Source organism: Herpailurus yagouaroundi, unplaced genomic scaffold (assembly GCF_014898765.1).
Source record: "Herpailurus yagouaroundi ecotype Mexico unplaced genomic scaffold, PumYag 141, whole genome shotgun sequence".
Classification (NCBI taxonomy): Eukaryota; Metazoa; Chordata; class Mammalia; order Carnivora; family Felidae; genus Herpailurus; species Herpailurus yagouaroundi.
This window is the reverse complement of record NW_024412396.1, coordinates 71,859,534-71,887,136: the sequence shown is the minus strand read 5'-3', so window position 1 is coordinate 71,887,136 and position 27,603 is coordinate 71,859,534. Positions and strand designations below refer to the sequence as shown.

Genomic DNA, 27,603 nt, shown 5'->3' with positions numbered 1-27,603 from the left:
AGAATCGGAAGCAGGCTCCAGGCTCTGAGCCATCAGCCCAGAGCCCGACGCGGGGCTCAAACTCACGGACCGTGAGATCGTGACCTGAGCTGAAGTCGGAGGCTTAACCGACTGAGCCACCCAGGCGCCCCAAGAGTTTTTCATATAATATTTCAGATCCTAGTTTCTTATCAAATATATGGTTTGCAAATACTCCCATTATGTATGTATCTTTTCACTTTATTGAGTGTTCTTTGAAACCCAATACTTTTCATCTTTATGAAATAGTTTTTTTTGTTTTTCAGTTCCCTTTGCTTTTAGTGTCCTAAGAAACTGTTGCCTAATCCAAGATCATGAAGATTTGCTCCAAAAGTTTCACTTTTACATTTAGCTCTGGGTTTTCCCCGAATTATGCCCTGAATTATGTTAAGGAAGTTTCCTTCTCTTCTTAGCTTGTTGAGTATTTTCATCATGAAAGGTGTCAGATTTTATTAAATTCTTCTTCTGAGTCTGCTGAGATGATCATGTCTTATATTGATAGGGTGTATCACATTGATGGATTTTTGTGTGTGGAACCAACTTTGCATTCCTGAGACAAATCCCACTTAATCATGATAAATCATCCTTTTTATATGTTGCTGGATTTGGTCTGCTAGCAGCTGAGGATGTTGGCATCTGTATCACAAGGGTCTACAGTTTTCTGTCGCTTGTGGTGTGAGATAACCCTGGCCTCAGAATGAGTTTGCAAGTATTCCCTCTTCAGTTTGTTTGGAAGAGTTTGTGAAGGATTGCTGTTGATTGTTGTTTTTTTAATATTTGATAGAATCCGCCATGAGGCCATCTGGTCCTGGGCTCTTTGTGGGTCATTTTTTGATTACTAGTTCAGTTTCTTCGCTTGTTCTAGATTTGTTCAGATTCTCTATTTCTTCTTGAGTCAGTCTGGTAGTTTCTCTCTAGGAATTGGTCTTTTTCATCAAGGTTGTCTCATTTGTGGCCATACGATTGTTCTTAGCATTCCTTTATAATCCTTTTTATTCCTGTGAAGTCAGTAATAACGTCCCTTCTTCCATTCCTGACTTTAGTAGAGGCTTCGCACTTTTTTTCCCACCTTGGTCACTTTCGCTGAAGGTTTACCAGTTTTATTGATCTTAAATCAAAACTTAGCATTTTACAGTTCTCGCTCCCCATATGACTTGTTTACTTCTGTGAGTAACCCTGTAGGCTCTTGGCTTGGGGAGGCATGGAGCTTGCAACTTTTGGCCATTCTCAGGTTTGAGAATGCCCCTCTAACGTTATCATCTGCAAAATGGGGGATTAGAGGAGAGGTGGCACATGCTGTCAAGCTGCAAACTGTGGGCTTTGCCTGGGCTCCTTCACCTACTGGAAACTATCCTCACGAAGCTGAGCTCAATTTGCAAGCCTCAGTCCATTCCCTGTGCTCCTTAAGAGCGCCTGGCCCCCAGGGCAGTCCCTGGGGAGCTCTCAGAGACTTCAAGGACAGCTCGTGGGACAGCTACATTTTTTTCTTGCTTCTTTAAGCCCATAAAAGTTAATTGTGAGAACCAAAGAAAGACTCTTTTCTTCCAAAATTACATTTTTTTAATTCCTTCCTTATTTCAAAAACCATGTATGATCATTTCCTGGAGGTAAAAGAAGCTAAGCGCAAAGAAACAGTCCCCACGACCCTGTGAGCCCGAAGATGGACGCTGTGAACCCTTGGTGTGGGCTGTGAGGAGGGGTCACTTCTTAGAGTATTCTTGCCTGGGGTCTCCCAGCCAGACCTCTTTTATTTGGGGACACTTTGTCCAGAAATGAAGAGCGTTCACACGCTGGAGTAGTGGTTTTACACCCTGCCAATGAGGTGGTTACTGAGGGAGCTTTTTAAAAATGCAGATTCCCAGATACCATCCAGATTCACTGAGTCAGACTCTCTGAAGGTAGGGTCCAGGGAAATGCAATATGACCAGGTGATTCTGCACAATCAGGAGGGAGGACCCTTCATGTGCATTGTCTGTGGACCCCAGTCCTGGGAGAGGGCCGATGATTCCACAGTGACTCCCAGATGAAGACACTTGGTCCCAGCCTGGCTGGGGGAGCCCAAATCAGATCTGCAGCTGGGGACCTCACCTCTATACTCCCCATGCATGTTCTTCACTCCCAGCCCCGAGTCAGGACTGTGCAGGGCCCTGCAGCCTCCCTGTCTGGGTCTCCAGAGTCTCAGGGCTGGGGTCCTAAACAAGGGATTGTGTAGGGCTGGCTTGGCATCATTCCCAGGAAAGCAGATGATGTGGGCACACTGATATTTGAAAATTCCAAAGGGGCTCCACTGGCTGCCCAACTGTATGCATCTTTTATTCCAAACCTGCGTGTCTCATACTTTTAAAACAAACACAGGAGAAATCATGTCAGTAGACATTTCCTGTCATTTTTCTAACATAAGCGCCAAGGATAACAAACTCTATTATCTGTGTTGTATTTTCTCTATCATTTCCCAGTGAGCATCAGTGCCTTAATTTTTATTTCAGAAAATCACACTATTTCCTTTTCTCCTTTTTCATTTAGAGATATGAATCAAATCCTTGATGCCTATGAAAATAAGAAGCCGTTTTACCTGTATACGGGCAGGGGCCCCTCTTCCGAAGCAATGCATGTAGGTCACCTCATCCCATTTATTTTCACAAAGTAAGTATTATATCGGGTACCTTTTTTCACTTCTATTGGTAAACCAGGAATGTTATTTATAAACCATGTCTAGAATGACAAGGCAGCCCTAGTTTGTGTTCGTTAGACAAACAAGGTGTGAGGGGACTGGTGCCTTTCTGGCTTCTGTTCACTTTGTTCCTGGTGTCACTTTAGAAAGCGTGGCGTGATGGGGTCAGCCAGCCTGTTTCTTCCTGTCCCTGTTCCTGTGACCGTGGCAGAGTCCCTTCCCTGAGCCTTCCTTTCCACGTCTGCAGGACGGGAGTGATAATACCTACCTCCTAAAACAGTTGCCAGCCTGCAAAATAATGTAAAGCAGTACAAAGCTGAACACAGGGCCTTCCAAGTTAATCGGTCATAGTGGTCAAATTTCACAGCATGACACTGTGCGGTTGTGTAGACGAGAAAGTTTTGCCATACGTCGTTAGCAGGGACTGTGTCTTCGGATTCAGAACAGAGAAACGAGACGGTAGCCTTCTTTCCCGGTGTGTCCTAGGTGGCTGCAGGATGTGTTTAACGTGCCCTTGGTCATCCAGATGACAGATGATGAGAAGTACCTGTGGAAAGACCTGACCCTGGACCAGGCCTACGGCTACGCCGTGGAGAACGCCAAGGACATCATCGCCTGTGGCTTTGACATCAACAAGACTTTCATCTTCTCTGATCTTGACTACATGGGGTAAGGAGAGGATGCTCAGCTGCCTTCTAAACAAGCAGATGCAGACGTCAGGGCCTCATCTCAGCCACAGCTGAGTCGGAGACATTGGAAATGGCCTTTAGGTCTGGTGAATGTTTTTATCCCTTTGTGAAACATTAGGATATGGTTTGTTGGTTTCGTTCTCCAGTTAAGGTTTCCATCCACAGCTTGAGACAGAATTGTAGTTTCTCTCCGAGGACCGTCAGTTTGCCGGGTTAGCGCCTTTCTCTTTCTTGGCATACTTTTCTCCTCACAGAGAAGGACTCGCTGGCACACAGTCCGTTCACGGGCCAGTTCTTTAAGTTGACCACTCAGTAGGCCAAAATACTGCATTTGGAAAATCCCTGAATTGAAACTTCTGAGGTCTGTTTCATCCCAAATGACTACAAAGAACTATGTTAGAAAAGTAAGGCTTTGTCAAGTGTCCCAAGAATATGCTGTTCGGCTCAGCAAATATATCCTGAGCACCTGAGACACGGCTCTCCCCGCAATCCCCACGGAACCTAAGGAGTGTGGCCCCCATCATACGAGGGCTCATTACCAGGCCAAGACAGGATGTGGTGAAAACACGGGACGGGCTGCATCCGCACTCAGTGCAGAGGAACGTGGTCCTTACCGTTTCCCCAGAACGTCCCTTTTTATAAGGACTGAAATCTGAATGGTGGCTTTATATCCACAGAGAGACATAGTTGCCTTGATAAGAAGTCTGGCCTTTCTACCAACTAGTAAATGAATTAGTAATTTTTTAATTTTACCTTGAGATTTTTAAAATCGCATCTCTGTGGGCATATAGGCGTCGTGGTGTGGTGTCCTCGGTGGGTTGGCCGGTGCTCCTCTCTGGCGTCACTGCCACGTCTGGCCAGATGGCACACCCCATGGTCCCACCGCCCCACCTTTGAGTGTGTTCTGACTTCTCCTCTCCCTGCGCCACCTCCAAACACGCCATCAAGCTCCCTTTTCCCGGGAGCTGTCCCTCCTACAGCCTGAGTCACGTGCGCCTCCTTCACCCCCCCAGCACCCCGGGCTCCACTCAGCCACATCTGGGACGCAGTGAGGGGTGGCCCTGTCCCGCTTGGTCAGTACAGTAGACACGGGGTGCCTTCTGTGGCAGGCGCCCTCCTCGGTCCTGAGAACACGGCAGTGGGCCAAACATAGTCCCTGCCTCGCTGCCTGGAGATGCCGGTGAGGCAGAAGCAAGCGCCCCTTGCAAGCCCACGAAGATGACTGAGTGGGTGGGCACGTGATGGGGGGTGGACTTTTGAATAGTGCCCGTGAAAGGCCACCGCACAGCCCCCCCACCTCCCGGCTCTCGGCACATTCTGAGAGAACGTGGGGTCTGGGGCAACTTTTCCAGCCTGTCTCTGGTAACTGCACTTGTGCGTCCTGTGGCTTTGCTCGGCAGGAACTTACTCTTCTTCCGTGAACGTGCAGGAGTGATGAAAACCCGGATAACATGTAAATCAACGGTTCTGTGCTGCCTCTTCTCCGAAAGACCTCTTTTGTTGAACCTAAAGTCAAGAGAGAAGTTTTAAAAGCTAAATCCTATTTTCAGCAGTTTCTTTTAAACAGTTGAGCATTTTACTTTTTTTTCTTGAGACTTAACTCAGAATCCAGATCTTTGATTGAAAAAAGCTCCTTCCCGGTCTTTAGGAGCTGAAACTACAGCAAAGCCAGCCTCCGGCCCCTCTCTGGGTGGGAGCGAAGCAGCCAGGGCCCCGTGGGGAGAGAAGTCCACGGCAGGCAGGCTGGCCCCGGACACCCCGTCCCCACACACATTTCTGGCCCTGTGCGTGGGCCCAGAGAGGCCTTCCTGCCAGGAGCCACGAGGGACGGAAAGATACTGCACCGGGGATCTGCGAGCTGGTGTTCCAGACCCAGCTCCGCTCCTGGTTGGTGTGGTTCCTTGGGGCGAGTCCGTATGTTCTCTGAGCCGCCTGTAAGTCGGGTTTTAGCACAAGTGGCGGGCAGCCCAGGGGAGGGTCCTTCCGTGTGCCCTGCCCGGGTTCCCATCCTGACCACCGTTTACCGTGCGCCGGGCAGCTGAGTCACCTGCCGTCCGCCTGCTTGCCCGGCTCGCTCGCTCACGTGTTCCCTGAGCAGCTGCGACGTGCCAGACTTATGCAGGGGATACAGCTGCCCACGGGACACTTATCCAGCAGCTGTGTCGGGTTATCTGCAAACGGCGAGAGTCGGCAGTTTAACAGATGCCAAACCAGGTGATAATGAGGGCTGTGAGGACAAACGAAGGACAAAAGTCGGGAGGTCATGGCGCCCCTGCTGCAGTTTCATGAGGACTTAGTGAGGTGCTACACGCAAAGTGGCCTTTGAGCAGTATGTGGTGAGCACTTCGTAAATGTACGACCTAAAATCCCGTTGGGCTCTAAAACCCTGTCACTGATGGCCCATGTGAGGTAACCTGGGAACTGTTCTTTAAACCGTGTGAGTGTGCAGGGCGGGTGCCGTCCCAAGGGGAGCGAGGTGTTCGGCCCTCACGTAGGAGACGCGGCCAGATCTGCTCCTTGGCAGCAGGGGCGAGGCCTCGGCGCGCGGCCCGGCATCGCGCCGCGTGGGCCCCGGGTGCGCCTGGGGAGCCGAGGACCCTTCCGGGGAGGCTGTGGTGCTCACAGGGCGGCCCCCTCTCATCCTAAGGCCCGCATGGCCCAAGCACTGGCCATCCGCTAAGAAAGGGCAAGGTTATCTTACTCAGAAACGCTGCTCAGACACCGCCGGCCCGGAGCGCTGTTGCCACGGGGCTGCTGTAGACTCCGCTCCTCGTGGGGCTGGGGGCCCTCTCATGCAGCTCAGCCGCGGGCAGATTGGCCCTGCTGGTTAGCTTTCGTGGTTGCCTCCACCCAAGGCGGAGTCTTGCTGTGGCCCTCGCCCCCGGGCGCCACACAGCGGCTTGTCCTCCCCGGGTGTAAGCAGCGTGAGGCCGCCGCCCCCCCCCCCAGGACCCTCTCCAGCGTGAGGGAGCTCCTGTCTCAGCAGGGCCACAGAGCCGGCGTCTTTCCAGGCGGCGGCTGCGCTCTGCTCTGAGTGGGCGACCCGCGGGGGTCAGGGAGGCACTTTGCACGTCGCCAGGTTCCTAGTGTCTCCTCTGTAGCTCTGTTCCCCGGCCAGTGCCCTGGGGCCGAAATTCAGCAGGCTGCTGAGTGAAAGCTGCCATCTCCTCCCGAGCGGGGCTCTGCTCAACTGGGAACAGACCCTGGTGTGCTGGCCTTCCCCTTTGTACCCTCCCTGCCGGTGCCCCTGCCTTTCTGACACTCCCCTCCCTGCCTGCCCGGAGACCGTCAGCAACCTTCCATCCAGGAGCTAGTCTTAAACTCTTTCAGAAGCTGTGCGATGTGGTGAGGAAAGCAGAGGCTTTGCGGCCAGACGAGCCTGCTTTTGGGTCCCGGCTCCTGTACTCACAGGGTCGGTGACGTGACCCTCAACCTCTCAGAGCCTCCGTCTTTGCCTGTAAGGGGAGGTAGAGCTACTATCTTAAAAGAGAGTTGGAACATAGCACGGCTCCCACCACAGGATGCAAGCACCTAGTAAACACTAGCTGTCCCCTTTTCCCTTTCTGTCCTGCGGTGCCTGACACATGGTAGGGCTGGAGACCAGGGCTGCTGAGTATACTGGAGATGCTGTGCAAGAAGTCACTCTGGGTTTTGCCCCTCCCTGTGTCAGCTTCGTCCTCAGCCTTAGGTTCCTCTGGTAGCAGAATGGCTGCCACAGATCCAGGCCTCATATCCACATCCCTCAGTGTCCAGAAGAGAGAATCCAATTGCTTGAATCAGCCACTGTAGGCCCAGCCTTGTTGCTGAGCATGGGGTCTTCCTGCCCAGACAGCACGGCCGCCCTGCAGTGGAAGGGGCAGTGGGGGCTGGACGCGGTGGTTTCTATCCAACACTGTCCGGCAACAAGTTGCAGATACCCCCCCCCCCCCCCCACACACACACACACACACACACAACCAAACAGCGTGTGTCAACAGAAAAGCTCCCTTGGGGCTCCCAGACTTGAAGCTCTGCGGTAGCTTGACTACCCACCCGGCTGAGTTGAGATACTCCATGTCAGCCCGAGTCGGCCTGCGTCGGTGTGGTCTTGCCTCATGTGCTTATTGTCTTGCGTTGGTTTCATGCTGGTTTCCACCCTCCCCCAGCCACCCTACTTTGCCCGCCACGGGTACCTTCGCCTACAAGTGCCTTCTGGGAGCCTCCGTGCCCACCCTGTGTCCTCAGCCCACACGCGTGCACTCAGGTTTCACCGGCCTCTGCTTTGGCCTCTGGGGCAGGCCACCCTGTGAGCCTGAGATTTGATTCTGATTGTCCTTGCAGGGCGAGTCCAGGCTTCTACAAGAACGTGGTGAAGATTCAGAAGCACGTCACCTTCAACCAAGTGAAAGGCATCTTCGGCTTCACTGACAGTGACAGCATCGGTAAGGGGTCGCTGCTGCCTGTGGCCCTGCGGGCTGGCGTGAACCACGGTGTCTGCCCCGGGGCGGAGCTTTCTCAGCTGGTGACGTTTGCCGCTAGCCTCCACATAGTGAGCTCCCGGGCAGGTCCCCTCGTGAGGCTGAAGAGCTTTGTGGTGCCTTCGGCCCCATTTCTGGGCTGCGTGGAGCAGAACTTCAGGAGACCATCTGTCATCCCCTGGAGGTTTAGAAGAAAGAAGAGAGTAGGGATGACTGGAGCTCCTCTGCCCGCTCGTGGGGTCCCAGCCAGTGTGGGACACCTCTGGCGGAGACCCAGGGGCTGCAGGACGACCTGCTCTGATGCCCGGGGGCCTCAGTTTCCCCCGTAAGAGGACAGGTTTGACCAGAGGCCCTGTGGAGCCCACCCTGGCCACCCTCGCTCTCTTTCTGTGGCTCGGGCCCCTGTACATGCGCTTCTGTCCCTTTCCACATATCTCCATGCCTTTCAGATCCATCAGCCTTCTCTCCTAGACTCTTAGCTCCCGAAGCTAGGACTCGACCCCTGAGGCTCGTGGTGGGTCGCCCGACCCCCCCCCACTTTGTTTTGGGGGCGCGGCTCCAGGCCTGGGCAGCATGCCAGGATGTGCCTGCAGGTGCCATGCGGGAGTTTGCCCTGCTGGGAGGGAGCACGTCCCAGGGCCCTGTTGGTGAGGGACCCTCAGGGACACGTGCAGAGAGAAACGCCTTGGAGAGTCCTCACTGGGAGGCTTTTCACATGAGCCTTTTCTTTGATGTTTCAGTCAGACTCAATCCTGACAATTGGGGCATAAATCCTGTGCTTTGAAAGGGTTTTTATCCTCGGAATCCCAGCATCCATTGGGAAGATGTCGCAGAGAAGGCTGCCCTGGACGAGAAAGGAGACAGTAGACGTACGAATATTGCGCACACTTTGCTTCCAGACGCCCGGGTTTGAATCCTGGCCCAGCCTACTGCTTGCTGTGTATTTGCTTTGGCAAGCTGTGTAAACAGTCTGAGCCTGAGTGTCCACGACTATAGAATGGAGGCCACGTGGCACCTTCTCACAGAGCTGTGAGCAGAGATGTGCCCGGGGAAGGCCCTGAGCAGAGCCCAGCACCCACATGTGGAGAATGGCCACCACTGCTCTGTGTTTTAATGGGGCGCTGCTGGTGGGGGCAGCCATCTACCTGGTCTCTCAAGAATAATGGGACCCCAGAAATGGGGTGTCTGCTAGGAGAGAGCATCACAGAGGCAGGACTTTCAGGGGAGAAGAGAAGCAGCGCCCCAGAACTCATCCTGCAGTGCCTGAGGAAACCCACGTAGCACGGCTGGCGTGGGTGGGCCCTGCCCCACTTGTCAGGGTCATACGAAGGTCAATGCGGCCCCGCCCCACTTTCAGGGTCATACGAAGGTCAGTGTGGCTCCACCCCACTTGTCAGGGTCATATGAAGGTCGTTGTGGCCCCGCCCCACTTTCAGGGTCATACAAAGGTCAATGTGGCTCCACCCCACTTGTCAGAGTCATACGAAGGTCAGTGTGGCCCCGCCCCACTTTCAGGGTCATATGAAGGTTGTCGCCCCTTGACCACTTTTGTGGGTCTAAGCAAGTAGCAGTAGCAGTGTTAACAGCAACACCCAAAAGATAAGAAAATGGTTTTAGGTTCCAGGGTATCATAATTTGTAACGACTGGAGATGAGGAACACCCATGGGTAGAGGGTGGCCACACACTGCAGGACATGGTTGCGGGACAAAACGTATTTAACAACGTGGGCAAACGTCACCAAGTAGGAAAAGCGGTAAGGAGAAACTAGATAGAGAGCAGTCGCAGAGGGAATTGGAGGAAACAGACGCAAGCGGAGACTGTAGATTTGTTTCTTCTCCCCACTGTTCTGTGCTTTCAGATTCTCTGAAATGACTATCGCTTCTCTAAAGGGGATGAAGTCCATCGGGTTCATCCCTTTCGCTGGGTGAATGAACCAGAACAGGAGTTGGCATCCTGTGTAAAAATATTTTGTTGGCACTTTCAGGAAAGATCAGCTTTCCTGCCATCCAGGCCGCTCCTTCCTTCAGCAACTCATTCCCTCAGATCTTCGGAGACAAGACAGACGTCCAGTGCCTCATCCCGTGTGCCATCGACCAGGTCGGCAGGCAGAGCAAGGCGTTCTTGGTCTGGGGCGCTGCACCCTTTGATGGGAAAGGAGGTTTTAAGAGGTGTTGGGTGGGGGGCGATTCTGCTAGCTAACTGGGAGCTCGGGAGCGTCCCTGGAGGCCACGAGGGTGCTGCTCACGGGCTGACGGCCAGCCCCCCTCTGCCCACTGTCCTCAGACGCCCCTCTCGCCCCGTAGGATCCTTACTTCAGGATGACAAGAGACGTCGCCCCCAGGATCGGCTACCCCAAACCAGCCCTGCTGCACTCGACCTTCTTCCCCGCCCTCCAAGGGGCCCAGACCAAGATGAGCGCCAGCGACCCCAACTCTTCCATCTTCCTCACAGACACCGCCAAGCAGATCAAGACCAAGGTGAGCACCGCCCAGGGTGCAGGGGCAGCCCGTGCACGCAGTAGACCGTGCCCGGGAGAGACACAGGCATGCACACGGTGGCGGGACTGTCCTTCCGGCATCCTGGGCTCGGGGTCCATAACTGCCGCCTGCAAGCGCGCGGCAGCCTGTCCCCATCCCCGGACATCAGCTGGATGTGTTTTGTTTGTGTCGTTCTGTTGAGGCAGAAGTGGGGATTTTTCTTCCTTTTCTCTTTTCCACTTGCCCACCAGCACCGTGCCCGAGCGGTTTTCTTTAAAGTAAACAAACAATAGGAAACGCGTTAGTGCGTTTCTGCACAGCAGCCGTATTCCAGGAACAGACCAGGTGCCTTACGTTTTCTGTTTCTGTTTCTCACTGGGAGGTAGTGGTGACTTCCTCTTAGAGGAACGAGAGGGATGAAGGCCAGAGGGATGACCGGCTTGACCAGGCTTCCACCTCAGAAACCGTCAGAGTGCCGCCTGGCCTGGCCTGTGAGCGGCCACGACCAGGGTGGGGTGCAGGGGCCGCACATTCTCACGGAGACCCGACGTGGGTGGGTGCCCTTCGACAGGACAGTTGTGTCCGGCCCGGCACGCAGCAGGCGCTCATTAAGTGTTTGGTGTTGACGCACCAAAGAAACTAGAGTTAGGAGTTTTGTATTTTCCAGGGCCCTGCTTCTGTTGCCCAGTGCTGAAATGCCTGTACGGGTACAGTCCCCTCTTGTCCCACAAAGCAGTGAACGTTTTATTTGGAATCCAGTGAGTGTTTGCAGGTTGGAAGATTACAGTGGGAGTGACCAAAACTGTTTGAGGCACGTAACGCAACCCTCTGAGTCACTGCCCGCCCTGACCCTCGTGGGGTCCCTAGCGGGTTCTAGTTGACGATGGGGAAACCCTTAATGGCAAAACCCTCTTCCAGGAAATGGGTGCCGTCAGTTCTACCCCCCTCTGTTGGAAGCTGATGTACTCGGGGGTTTTTTGTCTGCTTTCCCTACTGGCTGGAAGTTCCAGAGCATGGAGTGCAGGGGAGGGAGGGAGGCTCCTCTTTTCTCCAGAGGAGAAGTCATCTTGTTTGGTTATGAGTTGTTTTAAAGAAGCCATTTATGGGTCTGGGGCATTTTTCATTAACTTGGGGACCATCAAGGACCCTGAGGGCTGGATGGGCAGTGAGCACAGGGTCAGAAAGCACACAGCTGCAGAGGCCACCAGGGTTGTGAGCGGCCCGTGGGGCAGACAGGGCAGGCTAGCCCTCGTTCTCAGTCCCCAAGCCCACCTTCCACTCCCGAGTCCGAAGCTCCACACGAGCCAGGGTGGGGGCATGTGCTCCAGCCCTCCTGAGAATAACCGCAGTAGACGAGCTGGGGACACGGCGGTTCGGCTGCGGCATCACCCACCACGTGTTGACATCTGTGATCTCAGTCCTGACAACCACCCAGGGAGGCCGTGACCATTTTGTAGGCAAGGAAATCAAGACTCAGGGGCCAGGCCGCTTCTTCCGTCCACACAGCTGGGGAGTGGTGGGGTCGGCACCGGTGCCCAGCTCCCCCAGTGCATGGGCCCCTCCCAGAACCTAGAGTCAGGAGCCCCAGGCTTTCTGGGCCCTGCCACTTGGCGAGTGACCTCGCCGTCCAGGGGAGTCATTTGGGAAGTGGGAGCAGCCGTACCGATTTCATAGCCTTGAGACCAGGCTTATGTGAGATCATACACGTGCTGCCTGAATTTAAGGATTTAGTTCAAAAACTGAATGGTTGGACGACTCCTTTTGTAGTACAGGCCAAAACAGGCCTTCCCCAGGCTGCTGCAGGGCCCCGCCAGAGCCCACCGAGTCAGACCCTCCTTCCTGCAGGTGGCCTTGGGGTGTGGAAGCCCCTCTTCCGGGATGAGTGTCTGTAATACAGTTTGCCAGCCCAGCCAACCCCCCCGCCTCCCGGCTTGTGATTTCTGCTAACAAGACCCGTTTAGTGCATACTCCCAGACTGGCCTCTGGTTCTGGGGCGGACATTCAGTGGCCCTCCTCTGCCCTGTGCCTGGGGCTCCTGCAGGCCAGCTCCCCTCTCCCGTAGGATCGTAGCAGCCAGAGTTCACTGGCTGTCAGAGCTCGGTGGTTGAGTCAAGTTCCCCCGTCCTTCAACTCAGACGTCCTCACTGGTGAGGTTCCTCTTATGGCAAAAATCACATGGTTTTGGTACGTCTCACCTGCTTCTGTCATTTTGGATCCTGACAGCTGCATTCTGGTCGCCACAATCAAGGCTGTTCTCCACCCTAATACAAACCCGTTTTCCTGCTGGCTTCCCATGAGCAAGGCCCCAGTGGTGCTGAGGACCGGCCAGGCCCACAACAGGCAAACTTAAGCCACTCTCAGAGGTCTGGTGTCCTGGGGAGGGTCAGCCCGGCTCTGCCGTTCACTCCCACATACCGCAGGTCCTTGACACGGCACCTCATTATCATCCCTAAAGTGCCGAGGTCATTGGGTTGTCGGGGTTAACTAACGTGATAACGAAGGCACGCCTGTGTGCCATCATTGGACGAGGCCCTGCCCAGGGAGGAGTAGCACACAGGAGGCGGGCGTTCGCCGTGCATCTCCTAAAACATGCGGCAAACACGCCTTTCCTCCTCTTCCTCTCAGACGAGGACCGGGAACTGTCACCTTTAAAACCACCCCGTGGAGCCTGGGGAATGCTGTCCCCAAGACTTACGCCCTGGCACTCGAGTGTCTTCCCTAAGGCCCAGCAGTGGCCTGGCGTGGCCCAGGAGTCTGAACACAGGAAGATGCCCGTGCAGGCAGGGGCTGCCCCAGACCCGTGACCCCATGAGACCCCCAGCGCCTACCCGAGGGCACCAGACCTCAGGAGAACCCACTACCGTGTGCTCTCTCTGCTTATTTTGTATCTTCAATAGCTTTTGCAGTTTGCTTACACTGATTTTGTTTTATAACTTGGTCTTTCTTGTGAAAAAGAGGAAAGATGAACCCGCACTTGTCTTCATTTTTCCTGCCCACAACCCACCCGCCAGCATCTACCCCTCACCAGTTGCCCCTTGCGCAGGGCACAGGGCAGGTCCCGCTCTCCCAGAGCAGCCGCTTAGCGGCCACCACCCGCGGGAGCGGGTGTCCCTGACTCCCTGGTGCCGGAAGAGCCTCTGCCCCTGGTGTCCCTGCTGCTGGTTGTTCATGGCGTCCAGTCAGTAATCTGCCCTGCGGTCCTGGGGAGAAGGGGTAAACATCTCAACATAGAAACTGTCAGCGCTGCCCCCCTTTCCCCATCAAAGAAAAATAGGGTGACAGGCCACCTGGGTGGCTCAGTTGGTTAAGCGTCTGACTTTGGCTCAGGTCATGATCTCGCGGCCCGTGAGTTCGAGCCCCGCATCGAGCTCTGCGCTGACAGCTGGAGCCTGGAATCTGCTTCCACTTCTGTGTCTCCCTCTCTCTCTGCCCCTCCCCTGCTCGCGCTCACTCACTCTCACTCCCTCTCTCTCTCTCAAAAATAAACGTTAAAAAAAAAAAAACAGGGTGACATTTGTACATAGCAGGTTTCAAATGTTTGTGGAAAGAAGGTTGAGGAAAATTTGTCCTCTTTAACTTTTCTTCTCTCGTCTCTTGGCCCTGATTTCTCCCAAGATTATCTTCAGCGATTCCAAAAAACCATTTTTGTTCGTTTCCAAGTGTTTCTTCAGTTCCTGAAACTGCATATCTTTAGGTGGGGTGCATATCTTTAGATGGGGCTGCTGCAGGCACTGTCTGCCTCTGTGCTTCTTGTGGGCTCTGCTCTCTCTTACTGGCCCCATTCTTGTGGCTCCCACTCTCTCTTCCACGCGGTGAAGGCAGCAGCCCCCCTTCCGTGGTGGTCTCTTTCACTCCGAAGGTGGCTGGTGGCTGCCCGTCACCGGAGAACTGTAGGCCACCCCTCCCCGCTCCAGTGCAGGCGGTGCTTTGGCTTTCCCAGCTCTGCTCTGTCTCTTGGGGTCGGGGGGACCAGAGCTGATCCCCACCCCCACTCCTCTCCAGTCAGCCCTGCCGGCACATACCCGGGCTTGATGGACGGGGAGGGACAGTTCGTGGGGCTCCTCCTCCCGACGGTGAACCCCAGCCTCCCTCTGTCTGGGACCTGATGGGGCAGAAGGCAGTCACTGGCCCGACCGCCACCCTCGGCTCGCAGCCAGTTTCCGCACGCGGGGCGGCCGAAACCAACCAGCATCTCTGTGCTCTTACTGGTGCAGGTCAACAAACACGCATTTTCCGGAGGGAGAGACACCGTCGAGGAGCACAGGGAGTTTGGAGGCAACTGTGACGTGGACGTGTCCTTCATGTACCTGACCTTCTTCCTCGAGGACGATGACAGGCTCGAGCAGATCAGGAAGGTGGGACCACAGGCCGCAGGGTCCAGCGGTCCCCGGCTCTGTCATAGGGGCCGTGCCGGGGGGGAGGGGGGTGGCGGCCAAGCTTACGGGGGTCGGAGCCTCTCAGGGCCCGGGCCTCAGGGACAGGCGCTCAGCCGAGACGAGATGAAAACTGAGGAGGTCCGTCTGCTTTAACCACATGCAGGAAGCCTCATAACGGGTAGTTCGTGGAAGAGAAAGCACTGAGTGTGGTGCGGTTCCCACACACACAGGTCTGCTCTTACTGGACGCTACGGAATCTGTCTAGATAGGTTCACACAAGACGGCATCGGAGTTAAAATAGTTCCCCCACCGAGTTAGCAGGTTTGTGTTGCTGTGGTGTTTGCAGATGCTTCGAGGCCCACGCGGGTGAGTCAAGTGTTCGCGGCACGGCCTCTCCGCGAGCAGTTTGCTGAGAAGTGTGAAGAAAGAGCCCAGGGAATGTCCGTAGCCTTTGTCTTAGGTTTTCCAGGCCCTGGAATCTTTTGCAAGGAAGTAGTCCCAAATAAGAAAGAGCTCTCCATGCAAAGATGTTTAACACTGATAATAGCAGGAAGTTCACAGCAGACTGTACAGCAGAAGGGACGCTGACCAGGAAGGACGGGTGATCGCGCAGGCACGAGTTTGCAGTGACACGGACTGTTACCAGACTGGAAATGCAGTGAGATCAGCTATTCTTAAAGTTAAGAATCTAGGAGGAAACACGCCAGGATGGCAGTGGCTCTCGGCTGCTGGGTGCTGGCTCTGCAGGTGATTTTCCTCCACCTTTGCTGCTACTTTGTACTTTGTGTCAAGTTCGCTCAGTGAGCACGTCCTCCTTTCGCAGTTAAATGAAAAGAGAGTCAGCAAAGATTTAGAAAAGCTGGTAAAGCTGAAGGGAACGGTCGTCGTTCGGCCTGGAGTCCTGCCGCCCAGAAAGGAGGGCGGGTGGGACGAGTGGCGGGTTGTGGCCACTCGTCAGGCGGGGCGTAACGCGCAGTTTAAGTTGCAGGTTCTTGTGCTGCCGAGCGCCCCCCGTGCACCGGGCCCCGCGTGGGTGAGCCGGGCTCGTGCAGCCGTGTCTCACCGCGGTCTGTCTCCCTCCGGGCAGGACTACACGAGTGGAGCCATGCTCACCGGTGAGCTCAAGAAGATCCTCGTAGAGGTTCTGCAGCCCTTGATCGCCGAACACCAGGCCAGGCGCAAGGAGGTCACGGACGAGATCGTGAAAGAGTTCATGACTCCCCGGAAGCTGTCCTACGACTTTCAGTAACATTCGTTTTATACACGCTTATAAAAGAGATGTAATTTACCCGTAATCCCAGCCCAATCGAATCACCGCTATCCGTAGGCTCTGTCCCACGGTAATTCCGGGCCTGGAGTCTGTAAGCCTGTGTGTGTATCCATACTGCTTCTTCCTGTGATGCCCCCCTTTCTGTCTCTTGCGGCAAAACCCTTGGGGATTGGGTGCCAGCTGACGTTTCGTGGTCGGACAGTCCAGCTGGAGTCTCTCCCACAGAGCAGCCCCCAGAGGTGAGACCTTTGGGGGTCTGCCCCCGACAGGGGGCAGCCTGTCGGGTCCACAGGACAGCTGCCATTGCAAACGTCCTGCGGGTTCCCAGCCTACTCTCCGAACCTGCTCCGTGAACGAATGTGGAGCGTGCATACGTATCTGCAGTCAGAACGTCACGATCGTAGAGTGAGACGTGCTTCGAAAAGTCTATGTGGGAAGTTTAACGGGCACAGATGTATTTCCCCCGTGCCCCCCAAAATGTAAAAGAATCGCCAGCTAAAGCTTTGCTGTCCGTTTGGCTAAGAGAGCTCCCAGCTTGAAGGCTGCTCTTCGTTGGCCCAGGTTGGCCAGTTTTTATTAAATTGAGTCTTCTGTGGGCAAGACTCTCCAGTTCACTTACCACACTCCAGACCGTGCATGCACCACACTCCAGCAATCATGCTTTTCCCTGAGCGTACTAATACTTCGTCCCCACCAAGTAACCCTGACACTCCACGCTGAAAGCCGGTGGCTGCTTCGCACTGACGGTGCCCGGGGCTGAGGGGTCTGTTGTCTTTGCAGATCCTTTTGTTTTGACACTTGACTGGCGTGGAAGTCTCTCTGCACAGAGCAGCGCCCTGGGGCAGGTGGATGTAGCTAGACCGCGTGCAGCCGCCCTCACGGCCCTCGGCGGCGCATCCACGGGAGGCCTGTTGAACCGTGCGCCCTGTATAGTTTTGGAAAAGCGGAAGACCTATCTCAGGGAAAGCCCTCGGTTGAGGTGTCTGTCCTTCCTGGAGGCACAGGGTCCACTCCCTCATGTCACTCGTTGGCGTGAATAAACTTGCTTCAGTCCTGCCTGTGTCTCGGTGCCGTGTCTGGGGTCTGAGGAGCAAGCAGGCCCGCGTCAGGCCCAGGGCCGTGCTGCGCCTGCCGCCAACAGCGGAGGCCTCTCCGAGGGTGGCCGTTGCGTCCCGGGGTCCCGCCAGGGGGTGACGTGGGGCGGAGACACAGACAGAAAATCCCCTTGGCGCCGGGATGCGGGCTCCCAGGAGTCGGCCGGAAGGTAGCCCGTCTGCGTAGTTTCTGGCCCTCGGTGGCCACCCCGGTGCTGGCTGTCCCACGGCGGAGGTGTCCCCGCGAGCAGCGGCGCTGGCCGTCACGCAGTGGAGATGCCCCAGCCGGTGGCTGTCCTCACCCCGCGGACAAGGGAGCGGCCGTGGGGTGGGCGGTGGCGGTGCCGGTGGAGCGGGGGCTGGGCGGTAAGCTGGGCCGGCCCTGCCGGAATGGAGCCTGGCGTCCTCATCAGCTGGGGAAACGGGGCCTAAGAGAGGGCGGTGGGGCTTGTCCGAGGCCACACTCCGAGTTGCGACTCGGCAGGCCCGTCCGGCCTCTCGTTTGCTGTCTCCACACGCGCGCAGAGGGGCCGTGTCACCGACGAGGGCGCCGAGGGTCCGGTGTGTGGTACAACCTCACCCGTCTCCCTCCCCGCCCCCCACCCGACCCGACTCCCGCCGGCCAGAGTCCCCGGCCCCATCTCGGCCGGCCGCGGCCAGTGGGGCGAGCCGCCACAGAGGAGGGCACGGCCGTGCGGCCCTCCGCAACCACACGACCTCTCGTTACCCCCTTGCACCCACGTCACAGGTGTGCCGTGAGGCTAAAACGAGGGGCCGCGTGTGACGTCGCCAAGGCGGCAGAGCACTGGGGGAGGAGTGTGGGGGGCGTAGACAGGACAGGCTGTGGCCCCTCACAGGCCAGCTCCTCCCCACCTAGGCTGTGGGGCCTCGGGCAGGCCTCCGGACCTCTGGGGACCCCCCACCCCCTCCCCCGTAAAACCAGAGCAGCCATACCTCACGTTCGGTTCTTGGGAGCAGTACCGTGGGTCGGAGGTCAGGTGACTCACCCAGCGGTCACTGCTGTTAAGGGCCACTGCCCCTCCGCACCCACATTTTGCTAAAAAATATATATATATATTTTAGGGAACACACGCTCCGGAGCACAGGTCAGAGCGAGAACGAGAAGGGGGCTCCCCGCCAGCAGACTGCAGCTCCCCCGGGGAGTTCTGCCCGTGGCCCTTCCCAGAGCCCTGGATTCTCCCGCGAGCACCCGGCGTGGGGGTCCCGGGGGGACCACCCCGCGCCTCCCTCTTGAAACTTCCAGTGCAGCCTGGACTTTGTCGAGGTGGCCACGGTTAGGGGTAAGACCCAGCTGGGCCTGCCTTCTCTTCCCCATTTCCGAAATTCGGGGCCGGGTCCGAAGGGCCATGTCACCTAGCGGTTGTAGAGAGCCTGAGGACCACCGCGGACCAGGCCCTCCTGCAAAGCTACTTCCCCGCCACAGGCGGGGCCGGCTGCTCGGGGACCGGGGGGAGCAGTGCCGACGACTGTCCTTACGAGGCCAAAGCAAATGGGCACTTCTAGTGGTCTTCCCGCCAAAAGCGGACACAGGGTCCGGGTTTTGACAGATCATCTTTCGTTCGGGGCACCGTTTCCCTAGATCCTGGCTGGAGCACCAGCCTCCACACCTTGAAGCTGGGTGAACTTCCAGGAACCTACCGCGGGATCATCCGCTCATTCCACACCCCCGCTGAGCACCTACTATGTGCTCGGCCCTGTGCTGAATGGAGTCCACACCAGACATGTGCCGCCCTCAGGCGGCTCACAGTCTCGGGTGGAATGGGGTGTCGGGGGTGGGGGGCGGATGAGAGATCAAACGAGGAGCCAGGGTCCTGTGGGGGCCTAAAAAGCAGCCCAGGTCGGGCAGGGAGAGCTTCCCGAAGGAGGTGGTGCTGGGGATGCCGAGTCAGCCGGGCAGAGGAGGGGCGTGTTCCTGGCAGAGAACGAAATGTAAGCAACTACTTGGCTCAGGGTGACAGGAGCGGGCTGGGAGGGGAAGGCCTGCCCGCCACCCGTGTGCCCCGGAAGCAGAACACGAGAGGTCTTTTGGGGGCAGACACACGCTCAAGGCCAGTGTCTGTGAGTGTCATCGAGGCAGGTGTTGGCTGGCTTCACCAGAGGGCTCCACCTGCCAGCCCCACCCCTGAGGGCAACTCACTACTGGAAGCCACATGGGGCCGACCAGAGGGCTTCAAAAGTGCAGGCGCGAGTCCCCCCACACCTCCCTCTCGGAGCTGTCTCCTCACCTGCTGCCAGGCTGCGTGGTGACCTGTGGCAGGTACCTGGCACCCAGGACACACCCACCCCTCCCTCCTCCAGGCCCCCACGGAAAGGTGGCTCACGGCCAGATGTCCCGGCAGCGGAGGGGCCAGAAAGGGGTAGGTTTGGGGTTGGGGGGTCGGTCAGGCCTCAGGCTGAAAGCTGAATGGCCCCCTGTGGCAGGGCTCGGTGCCCCAAAGTCGCAGGGAGTGGAGCCAGCCAGCGTGCTGGGCCTCAGTGTGCCCATCTGCATAGTGGGAACGACGGCCACACAAGGGTGGAGGCTTGGCCTCTGGGGAGGAGCCGGTCACCCGCCCCACGGACCGCGGAGCAGCACCACTGAGCACATTCAAACAAAAACGTTTTATTGTCAACGGCTCCCCGAGGAGTCTCGGGGATCTCCCAGCAGAGCAAGGGTGTGTGAGCGGGTCTGGCACCAAGCTGGTCATGGCCGTCCGGGCAGTGCCCTCTCTGCGCAGCCCGGCGCAGGGGAGCAAGCGGGCGGGTGCATAGGCGCTCACCAGAGGAGAGTTCAGCGGGGGCCTGGCGGGGACGGTGGCCAGCGGACACTGGGTGAGTGGACGGAGGTGCAGGGGTGCTCCGAAGACACGGGCGGCAGGGAGAGGCCCCGGGGAAGCTGGAACGACCAACTGACCAAACGTTCAAACCACCGCGCGTGACAGATGTCCTCCTCCAAGAGGCTCACTCCTCCCTGGCTCACGAGACCCTCAAGCCAGCCCCAGGCTGATGGCAGAGGGGCCCCTGAACCTCCTCGTGGTCCGTAGCTGGGTGAGCAAAGCCCCAGGCACGGCTGACTCCGGCCACCGGGTGGTGGCTCAACGGGGCCCAGACCCCCACACTCTCCGCCACCTCCAGCTACGAGATGTCTGCAAGCCGCCGGCGGGCCGGCCCTGGGGCGCGGGGACTAGCTAGGTGGACAGGCCACGGGTGAGCCCCAGCACGGCTTCGTACGTGACAAAGACCACCATGTTGACGGGGAAGGCACGACAACAGTTGAGCGTCAGCCCCTTGAAGAGGACCCGCGGCCCCTCCTCCCGAACGCTGCTCACCACGCAGTGCAGGAGGCCCCGGTAGCGCCGCTGGCCCTGGCCGTCCGCCTGCAGGCGCGACTTGATCACGTCCATGGGTGTGGCCACGGCCCAGGCCAGGACCCCGGCACAGCCCCCGGCCACCAGCACGCCCAGCACATCTGCAGGGAGAGACCCACCAGTGCCCCGGCCGCCAACCGGACGGGGACGCGGAGGAGGGCCAGCGGGCCCCCCCCCCGCGCAGGGGCCCCACCGTAACGCAGCCCGGGGCTCCCCCCACCACCGTAACCCGCGCGAAGCCACGCGGCGGGTCTGGCCCGACTCTTGAGTTGGAGGGCGCCGCGGCCCCCACCCTGGGAGGCACCGTGGCGCCCCGTTTGGCACAACCTCGTCCACGCCTCCTCTCCCGGCCTCAGTTGCCACCTCCCAGGCCCCGGCCCCCCCTCACCTGGCTGGCTGCGGCCCGTGGGGGTGAGCTGCTCGCAGAGGATGGTGTAGGACAGGAAGTAGGTGGCGAAGGAGTGGCCGTCCCGGAAGAGCAGGGCCGAGCTGCCCTTGTAGAGGCCCCGCAGCCCCTCCTCACGGGCCACCGTGGCCAGGCAGTGCAGAGGTCCTCGGTACTTGGGCCCAGGGCCCGAACTCGCGGGGGGCGCGGGACACGCGGGGGGCACGGCCGAGGGCCACGAGGCCGAGGGGCGCCGCTGCTGCGTCTGCGTCTGCAGGCGGACCTTGGCCACCTCGGTGGGCGAGGTCAGGAACACCTGGAGCAAAAGTGGCAGAGATAAGGGGGTGCCCGCCGCTCCGCCTCCGGACCTGGCCTCCGGTAGCCTCCTGTTGCCCACAGCAGCATCGGGGGCCCGGCCTCCAGAAGCCTCCGGCTGGCTCCCTCTCTCTCTGCCCCTCCCCTGCTGCACTCTGTCTCTCTCTCTCAAAAATAAACATTTAACATAAAATAAATAACATTTTTTAAAAGGCGGGGGGGCACGCCTGGGTGGCTCAATCGGTTAAGCGTTCGACCTCGGCTCAGGTCATGAGCTCGCAGTTCGTGGGTTCGAGCCCCACGTCGGGCTGTGTGCTGACAGCTCGGAGCCCGGAGCCTGCTACGGATCCTGTCTCTCCGTCTCTCTCTGCCCCTCCCCTGCTCGTGCTCTGTTCTCTCTCTCTCAAAAATAAGTAAACATCTAAGTAATCATAATAATAATTAAAACCAAAAAAAAAGTAGCCTCCGGCTGGCCCAGCAGTCACGGTGCAGCAGGGTTCAGAGTCAATGCTTGTGCCTGAGCAACACAACTCTGCTAGCACAGAGTGGGCTCAGCGCACAGTAGGTGTTCGGTAAATATGTGGGACAGTTTCGTGCAGGTATCACAGAATTAATATGTTAATGACCTTTATGTATCACGTAATTAACGTAGGTATTTAACGTAAGAATAATATAACACTAAATGTAGACATTTAATGACAATACCGTCCGCCATCCTCTGGACGCTCATACCTGTCAGACTCCATGTTGGGGGCTTTCCCTTCCTAACCTTACTTGCTCTTCACCATGCCTCTTACTGACGAAGAGACAGAAGCTCAGAGAGATCCCCTAGCTTGCCCAAGGTCACTCGCCTAACGAGGATCCACTGAGCCCTCAGCCACAGCCCCCAGCCTTCGCCCCGTCTCTGCCCTCACCGAGCCTCAGTTTCCCCATCTGCCGGGCTTGGTGGCCTCTCAGGCGGCCGGCTCAGGCTCTCCTGACCCCGCAGTCCCGAGGCCCCCTGTCCCCACCACCCCGTCCCCACCCCCCACCCCACCACTCACGCGGACCAAGCCGGAGGCAAATCCGGAGAGCGTGATGTCAGTCTTGGCGGGCTTGATGTCCGTGCTGCCATACCGAAATCGGCAGATGTGTGCCAGGCAATGGCGGTAGGTGCCGAAAGACACGGACGAGACCAGGGACACGGTGCACACGGGCAGCGAGAGGCCTCTGTAGAAGCCCCACACCTGGAGAGCAGGCAGACAGGACCAGGGGGCCCAAATCAGGCTGGGGGCCCGGCCAGGAAGAGGGCCGTCCAGAGGGGCCCTGGGCCAACGGGACTGGGTCTCACCCCTGCTCTGCCCTCCCTTGCCGTGGGAACCTCAGGCCAGTCTCTTACTGCCTAGGGCCTCGGTTTCCCCAGCTGTAAACTGGGGATCGTAATACCCCACTTTCGAGGTTATGTGAGGGACTGAAGAGACAGAGGGCTAGGCTGGACTAGGGCAGCTACTTGATGACGGTGACAATGGTGATGATGCGGGATGGCATGCTTCATTTGTTCACCCCCGGGCCAGCGTCGAGCCCCAAGTTCACGTGAGTCCCTCCTCTGGACCAGGCTCTGAGCTGGACGCTGGGGACACCTAATGACCACCCGGTGCCACTTTCAAGGGATGCCCAGCCTGGAGGGGACAGAAATGCAAACACTCCGGGGTCCCTCCCTGACCCTCAAAGGCCCCAGGTGCCACCTGTGGACCCTCTCCTGAAGGCAGGACCTCCTTCTGAGCACCTCCTGTGTGCTGGACGCCTGACTCTCGTCCTCAGAGAAACCCAGCAGGTTGGTACAATCATCCCCATTTGGAAGGTGACAGAGCTCAGAATGGGGTTCAGCATCCCCTGGCTGGTGGGGGTCTGAGGCCCTGACGTCCCCCTGCCCATTACCCTGGCCCCAGGCCTACCCGCTCTCGGCGATACGTGTCCCAGACGCAGTGCCAGATGCCCCTGTACTTGGGCTCTGTCTGGATCTTGACCTGAGAGAGAAGCAGGCTTCAGGAAGAGGTGGCTCCAGGCCTAGCACAAGGTCAGTAAGCCTGGGAGAGGGGAAGAGCCAACCCCTTGATCGTCAGAGCCGTGCTGAATGTGGGCAGAGCAGGGACCAGGAGCCCCCACGTGAGACAGGAGACCTAAGGCACAGGTGAGACGAGGGGCTGACGCGGTCCTGAGGGGCATGGGGAGGGCTGGTCTGATTAGCATGCCGGAAAGTTCTTCTGGCCACGGATGGAAGCAGGAGACTTGGAGGGTAGCCTAATCCCGGCCAAGGGCCTTTGGGTGGGTAGCGGGGGCCTGGCTGTCACCATACCTTCACCGTGTCCAGGGGGTAGCCCACAGCAACACCGCAGACTCCTGGAAGGAAACCAGACGAACCGGGTGAGGGGCAGGAGCAGGTGAGGGGGGGGGCGAACCCTGACCGGCTCCCGCTGAGAGCAGCCCCACGCTTCTCGTCCACGCCGTGTCTCATCAACGTTGATATCGGTGTTGACACAGAGAAGGAAACTGAGGCTCCGGAAGGTAAGGTCGCTTCTGCCAAGCTGCTAGCAACTTCTCCTTCCATGTCTTGGCCCAGGGGTGCCTCGTTCCGAAAGCCCGAGACGCTCCACGGCCTCGCCCCCGGCGTCACGTTTTGGAAGAGGCTTTGCTCTGACACTGGCTGGGCCCCGTCTCCCAGCCAGGCAGCTCTTGCCCTCAGGCCTGTGAGGGGTTTGTCTGCCTTTGGCTGCAGGGTGTGTGTGTGGAGAGGCAAGGACCCAGCAAAGGCCGGCAGGTGGGAAAGCCCACGTCACCCAGGGCTCTGTGAAGGACCGCCTGGAACCACAAGTCTGCATGGAGCAGAGTGGGACGTGAGGCTTCCTAGACCAGGGTGCTCTCTCCGCAAAGGGCCAGTGCCACTATCCTGTTCCTTTCTCCCTTCCTGACAGCAGACCTCAATGTCTAAGCCCCCAGAACCACCATGGAGAAGCCAGAGAGCCACAGACCCCTGGGGTTACACACCCTGGGGGCCAGGGGTGACCTGGTGGTGAGAGCATCTGAGGACAATAAGGCACCTGGGGGCTGTGCCCTATTTACTAGGCATCCCAGGACTCAATAAATGTGCGTGAATGAAAGAACAAAGTGAATGAATGAATGAATGAATGAGTGAGTGAATGAACAAAGCAAGTGAAGCAAAGGACTGACTGAATGACTTGATTAGAATTACCCTCCTTGACCCTCACACAACTAGACCTCACCAAACTCCTACTCATCCATCAAAGCCCTGCCACAGCATGACCTCCCGCCTGGGGCCCTCCCTGACCCCTGTATCTGGCCTGCCTTCGCGCCGGAAACCATGTTGATCAGAGCCCCTGTCACGTGGTTTTGCTGACGCTTCACACACATCATGTCTGTCCTCCACAAGGCCCTCGTCTGACCTGGCCTGGAGGGAAAACACAGGACTCGGGAGCCCTTCCTGGCTTTGTGGTCTTGGGCAAGTCAAGCCCCTTCTCTGAGCCTCCTCCTTAGAGGGCCAACATCCAGGGAAGCAGCCGGCCTCAGGCCCGGTGCATGGTAGGACCTCAGAAAGGTGGCTGGTGAGGTCAGGGCTCCAGTCTTTCCTGGATCGGCACTGTTGTCCCCTCCTGATGGGAGGACAGCCCACACCGTTCCCAGCAGCATCGACCAGCACCCACGGCTGTTTCCCGAGACGAGCAAGGCCAAGGGTGCCTCACCCAAAATAGCCTCACAGCTTGCCGGACCAGCGGCCGGCGGGGAAAGCCCCTTCCCGGCCTGTCTCCTAACAAGCCAGTTATCTCTCAGGATTAGTCTTTCGCAATCAGCCCTTTCCCCAGAAAGGAAACCAGTTTGGGAACCCAGCAAGGCCGGGACAACATGCATCCCGCCAGCGGGTGGGGCCAGGGCTGGGCGGGGCCTCTCCCCCTCCACGCCACCCCCCGTTTCCAGACCCAGGCCAGTTTGTCCTCAAACTCCTCCCCGACCTCCGGGCCCTGCCCACAGCTCAGCCATCCCTCCCCACACTGATGTCCCCCTGGCACAGGGAGAGACCACCTCCTGCCCCCCCACCCCCACCGGGTGTCCCCACCCCCAGACCTGCCGGTCTGCCTCCCAGGCTGAGACAGCCAGGCCAGAACAGACTCCTGTCCCCACACCTCCCCCCGGCACCTGCGGCCCACGCCGGGCCCTGACCCCTTCCGGGGGCCCCTCAAGCCCCGCTGCTGTGGGAAGCCTGCTCTCAGGCCACAGGACGTCGCAGCCCCTCCTGGTACCCCTGTCCCTGCCCGTTACCTCCGATGGCTCCAGCGACAAAATCCATGGACAGTGTGGTGGTGTGGGGGGGAGGTCCCGGGGTCTGTCTGCCTGCCAGCGGTCCGCACCACCACTGGGGTGGCCCCAAGAGCAACTGGGCCGGCTCCTCGCGGACCTTAAATACCTGCGGCCGGGGGAGGGACAGGAAGCAAGAGCCCGCCGGCCAGTGGCCCCGAAGGCAGAGGCCATGCGGGTCGATGCCCGTGCCCGGGCGCCGGGCAGCTGGCCTCTCTCCCGCCCCACCCCCCCGAAGGACCCTTGTCCCAGTGCCCTCAGGACCCAGGTGTCAGGGAATCATGGGAGAGGCCACAGGAGGTGGCAGGCTCACTTCCACGCTGCCTGCAGGGCTGGGCCCCAGGCCATGTCCAGTCGCCCCCAAGGAGGCCCAGGGATGGGGCCATGCTGACCCTGTCCCTTCATGGTGTCCTCGGGCCTCCCCAGCTCCCCTGGAATGGCTCCTGCCCAGGAGCCTTCCAAGGTCCGTCCTCACTCGTCCAACAAACACCACCGGAGCTGAGGCTGAGCTGAGGCTGATAAGACCCGGTCCCCGTCCTCACGCAGCTCCGGCTGGCAGGAGGGGGTGGGGGCGGGCACAGGCGGGCTGCAGGGCTGTCCCCGCTCCGGGAGCAAAGGCGGGTCACAGCCCAGCGTCTGCCCCACGCGTTTCTCACTGCCCTGGTCCCTCACTGTCCCTGTGCACCCACATCTGTCTCCCGCTCCCCCGGGCCCGGCCAGGTCTGCCTCCACGCGGTCCCCAGCGCCCAGCACCGACTGAGTGGGGACCAAGCCCTGACGGACCCACTGCTAGGGACCGGGGTGCTGCCCGGCCTCTAACTAAGCCAGAAGGGGAAGAACTTTCCTGAAGGGGAAGCCACTCCAACAAGAGGTTGTTTGCAACCATTATAAAAACAGTGATCCCCCCCCCAGCAGTGTACCCCTCTTTACGGTTTCCCAAGCACTCCTCCTCCGCCAGCTCACATGATCCTCATCACAGCCCCGGGAGGGAAGCAGGGCCGATGGTCCCCATTGTACAGATGGAGCCATCGAGGCCCAGAAGGGAGATCCGTCCAAGGCCAAGCAAGTGGCAGGGCTGGATGTGATGGAACACTCTGGAAATACCAGTGCCTCTCGGATGCCGAGGGCCAGGCCCTGAGGCCCATGAGCTCTGCCCCCGTGGCTGTCACCCCACGGGCCCTCCCAGGGGCTCAGCATGTGCTCCCACACGAGCCACAGGGCAGCGCTTCGAGGTGGCTACGCACTTGCCCAGGGTCACACAAAGCGAGTGTCCCGCTGACCAGAAAGCTGGCAGGACCCGGGTAGAGGGGCAGGTGGTGATGTCACAGGGTTTGGACAGACTGGTCCAGGTGGCCCTCAGGTCAGGGACTGTGTGTCTACCTGTCTTCTTGTCTTCTGATGGGCAGATGCAGACCAGACTTGAACAGGCTGGGTGCGACGGGGGCCACATCCCCGCCTGCCCAGCTATTGCAGGGTGAAGGGGGGACGGGTTGGTGGTGGCAGCTACCAAGGCAGAGGGCAAAGGGCAGAATGCAGCCCGTCCCAGGTCAATCCTGCCACCCATCCTGGCCTTTAGAGAGACACAGCTCAGAGTCTGCTTAGCGGCCAGGCTGTTTGCATTCAAGTCCCAGTTCCAAGGCCACAGCAATAACCACACAGACAAAAGTCCCCGCCCCGTGGTTCTTACATTCTGGGGAGCGGGGAACAGACAACCCACAGGTGAGGGAACTGCCAAACGGCGGGGAGTGCCAAGGACAGGGGCAGAGTAGGGAGGGGACAAGGTGTGTGTACGTGGGGGTGGGCAGCATTGGGAAGGGCCGCCCAAGACGGTGACATACAAGACAAAGGTGTTTTCTCAGTCGCTGCAGCCAAGTTTCACCTGCCCTTTGTCTCCCGAGCAAACATGCCCAAACTTTACCCTCTGCACAGCAGAAACAGAAAACATGCCACCTCACTGTTTAGGCTGCTTTGGGACAGGTCTAAAGGTTCCCCACCCAGCTGCGAGCTTCTGGCAGGCAGGGCTGTGCCAGATTTGTCTCTGAGCCCACAGCACCCAGCAGAGGACAGGCACCCTGGGGAGGCCGGGTGAGTAAATGCATGAGGAAACAAGTCAGTGGATGGATGGGTGGGTGGGT

The 27,603-nt window shown here is 58.3% G+C and overlaps 2 protein-coding genes across 3 annotated transcripts in view; one reads left to right on the top strand and one right to left on the bottom strand.

The window, feature by feature from the left end:
* The window catches only part of WARS1 (tryptophanyl-tRNA synthetase 1), a 31,615-nt gene extending 14,600 nt beyond the window's left edge, over positions 1-17,015 (top strand). For both annotated transcript variants that reach the window (XM_040478236.1, XM_040478235.1), the window contains exons 5-11: positions 2,542-2,661; positions 3,176-3,358; positions 7,699-7,799; positions 9,821-9,933; positions 10,140-10,313; positions 14,528-14,668; positions 15,777-17,015. In XM_040478236.1, the coding sequence (XP_040334170.1) occupies positions 2,542-2,661; positions 3,176-3,358; positions 7,699-7,799; positions 9,821-9,933; positions 10,140-10,313; positions 14,528-14,668; positions 15,777-15,938 (994 nt within the window). In that variant the 3' untranslated portion in view covers positions 15,939-17,015. The remainder of the gene's footprint in view (positions 1-2,541; positions 2,662-3,175; positions 3,359-7,698; positions 7,800-9,820; positions 9,934-10,139; positions 10,314-14,527; positions 14,669-15,776) is intronic.
* Positions 17,016-19,656: 2,641 nt separating this feature from the next.
* Positions 19,657-25,589, bottom strand: SLC25A47 (solute carrier family 25 member 47). The gene is made up of 6 exons (XM_040478220.1): positions 25,433-25,589; positions 23,457-23,500; positions 23,056-23,127; positions 22,165-22,347; positions 20,810-21,122; positions 19,657-20,522 (listed from the first exon to the last, which is right to left on the bottom strand). The coding sequence occupies exons 1-6, from the start codon at positions 25,458-25,460 to the stop codon at positions 20,242-20,244; spliced, it is 921 nt and encodes a 306-aa protein (XP_040334154.1). The 5' UTR covers positions 25,461-25,589; the 3' UTR covers positions 19,657-20,241.
* Between the last annotated feature and the right edge of the window lie 2,014 nt (positions 25,590-27,603).

Bases quoted from the DNA above. Each gene is read 5' to 3' on its own strand.
- SLC25A47 (XM_040478220.1), bottom strand. From the start codon at position 25,460: ATGGATTTTGTCGCTGGAGCCATCGGAG. The intron at 23,501-25,432 runs GTAACGGGCAGG...GTTTCCTTCCAG, and splicing joins TGTCGCTGGAGCCATCGGAG to GAGTCTGCGGTGTTGCTGTG. The intron at 21,123-22,164 runs GTGAGTGGTGGG...CTTTTGCTCCAG, and splicing joins TTGCCTCCGGCTTGGTCCGC to GTGTTCCTGACCTCGCCCAC.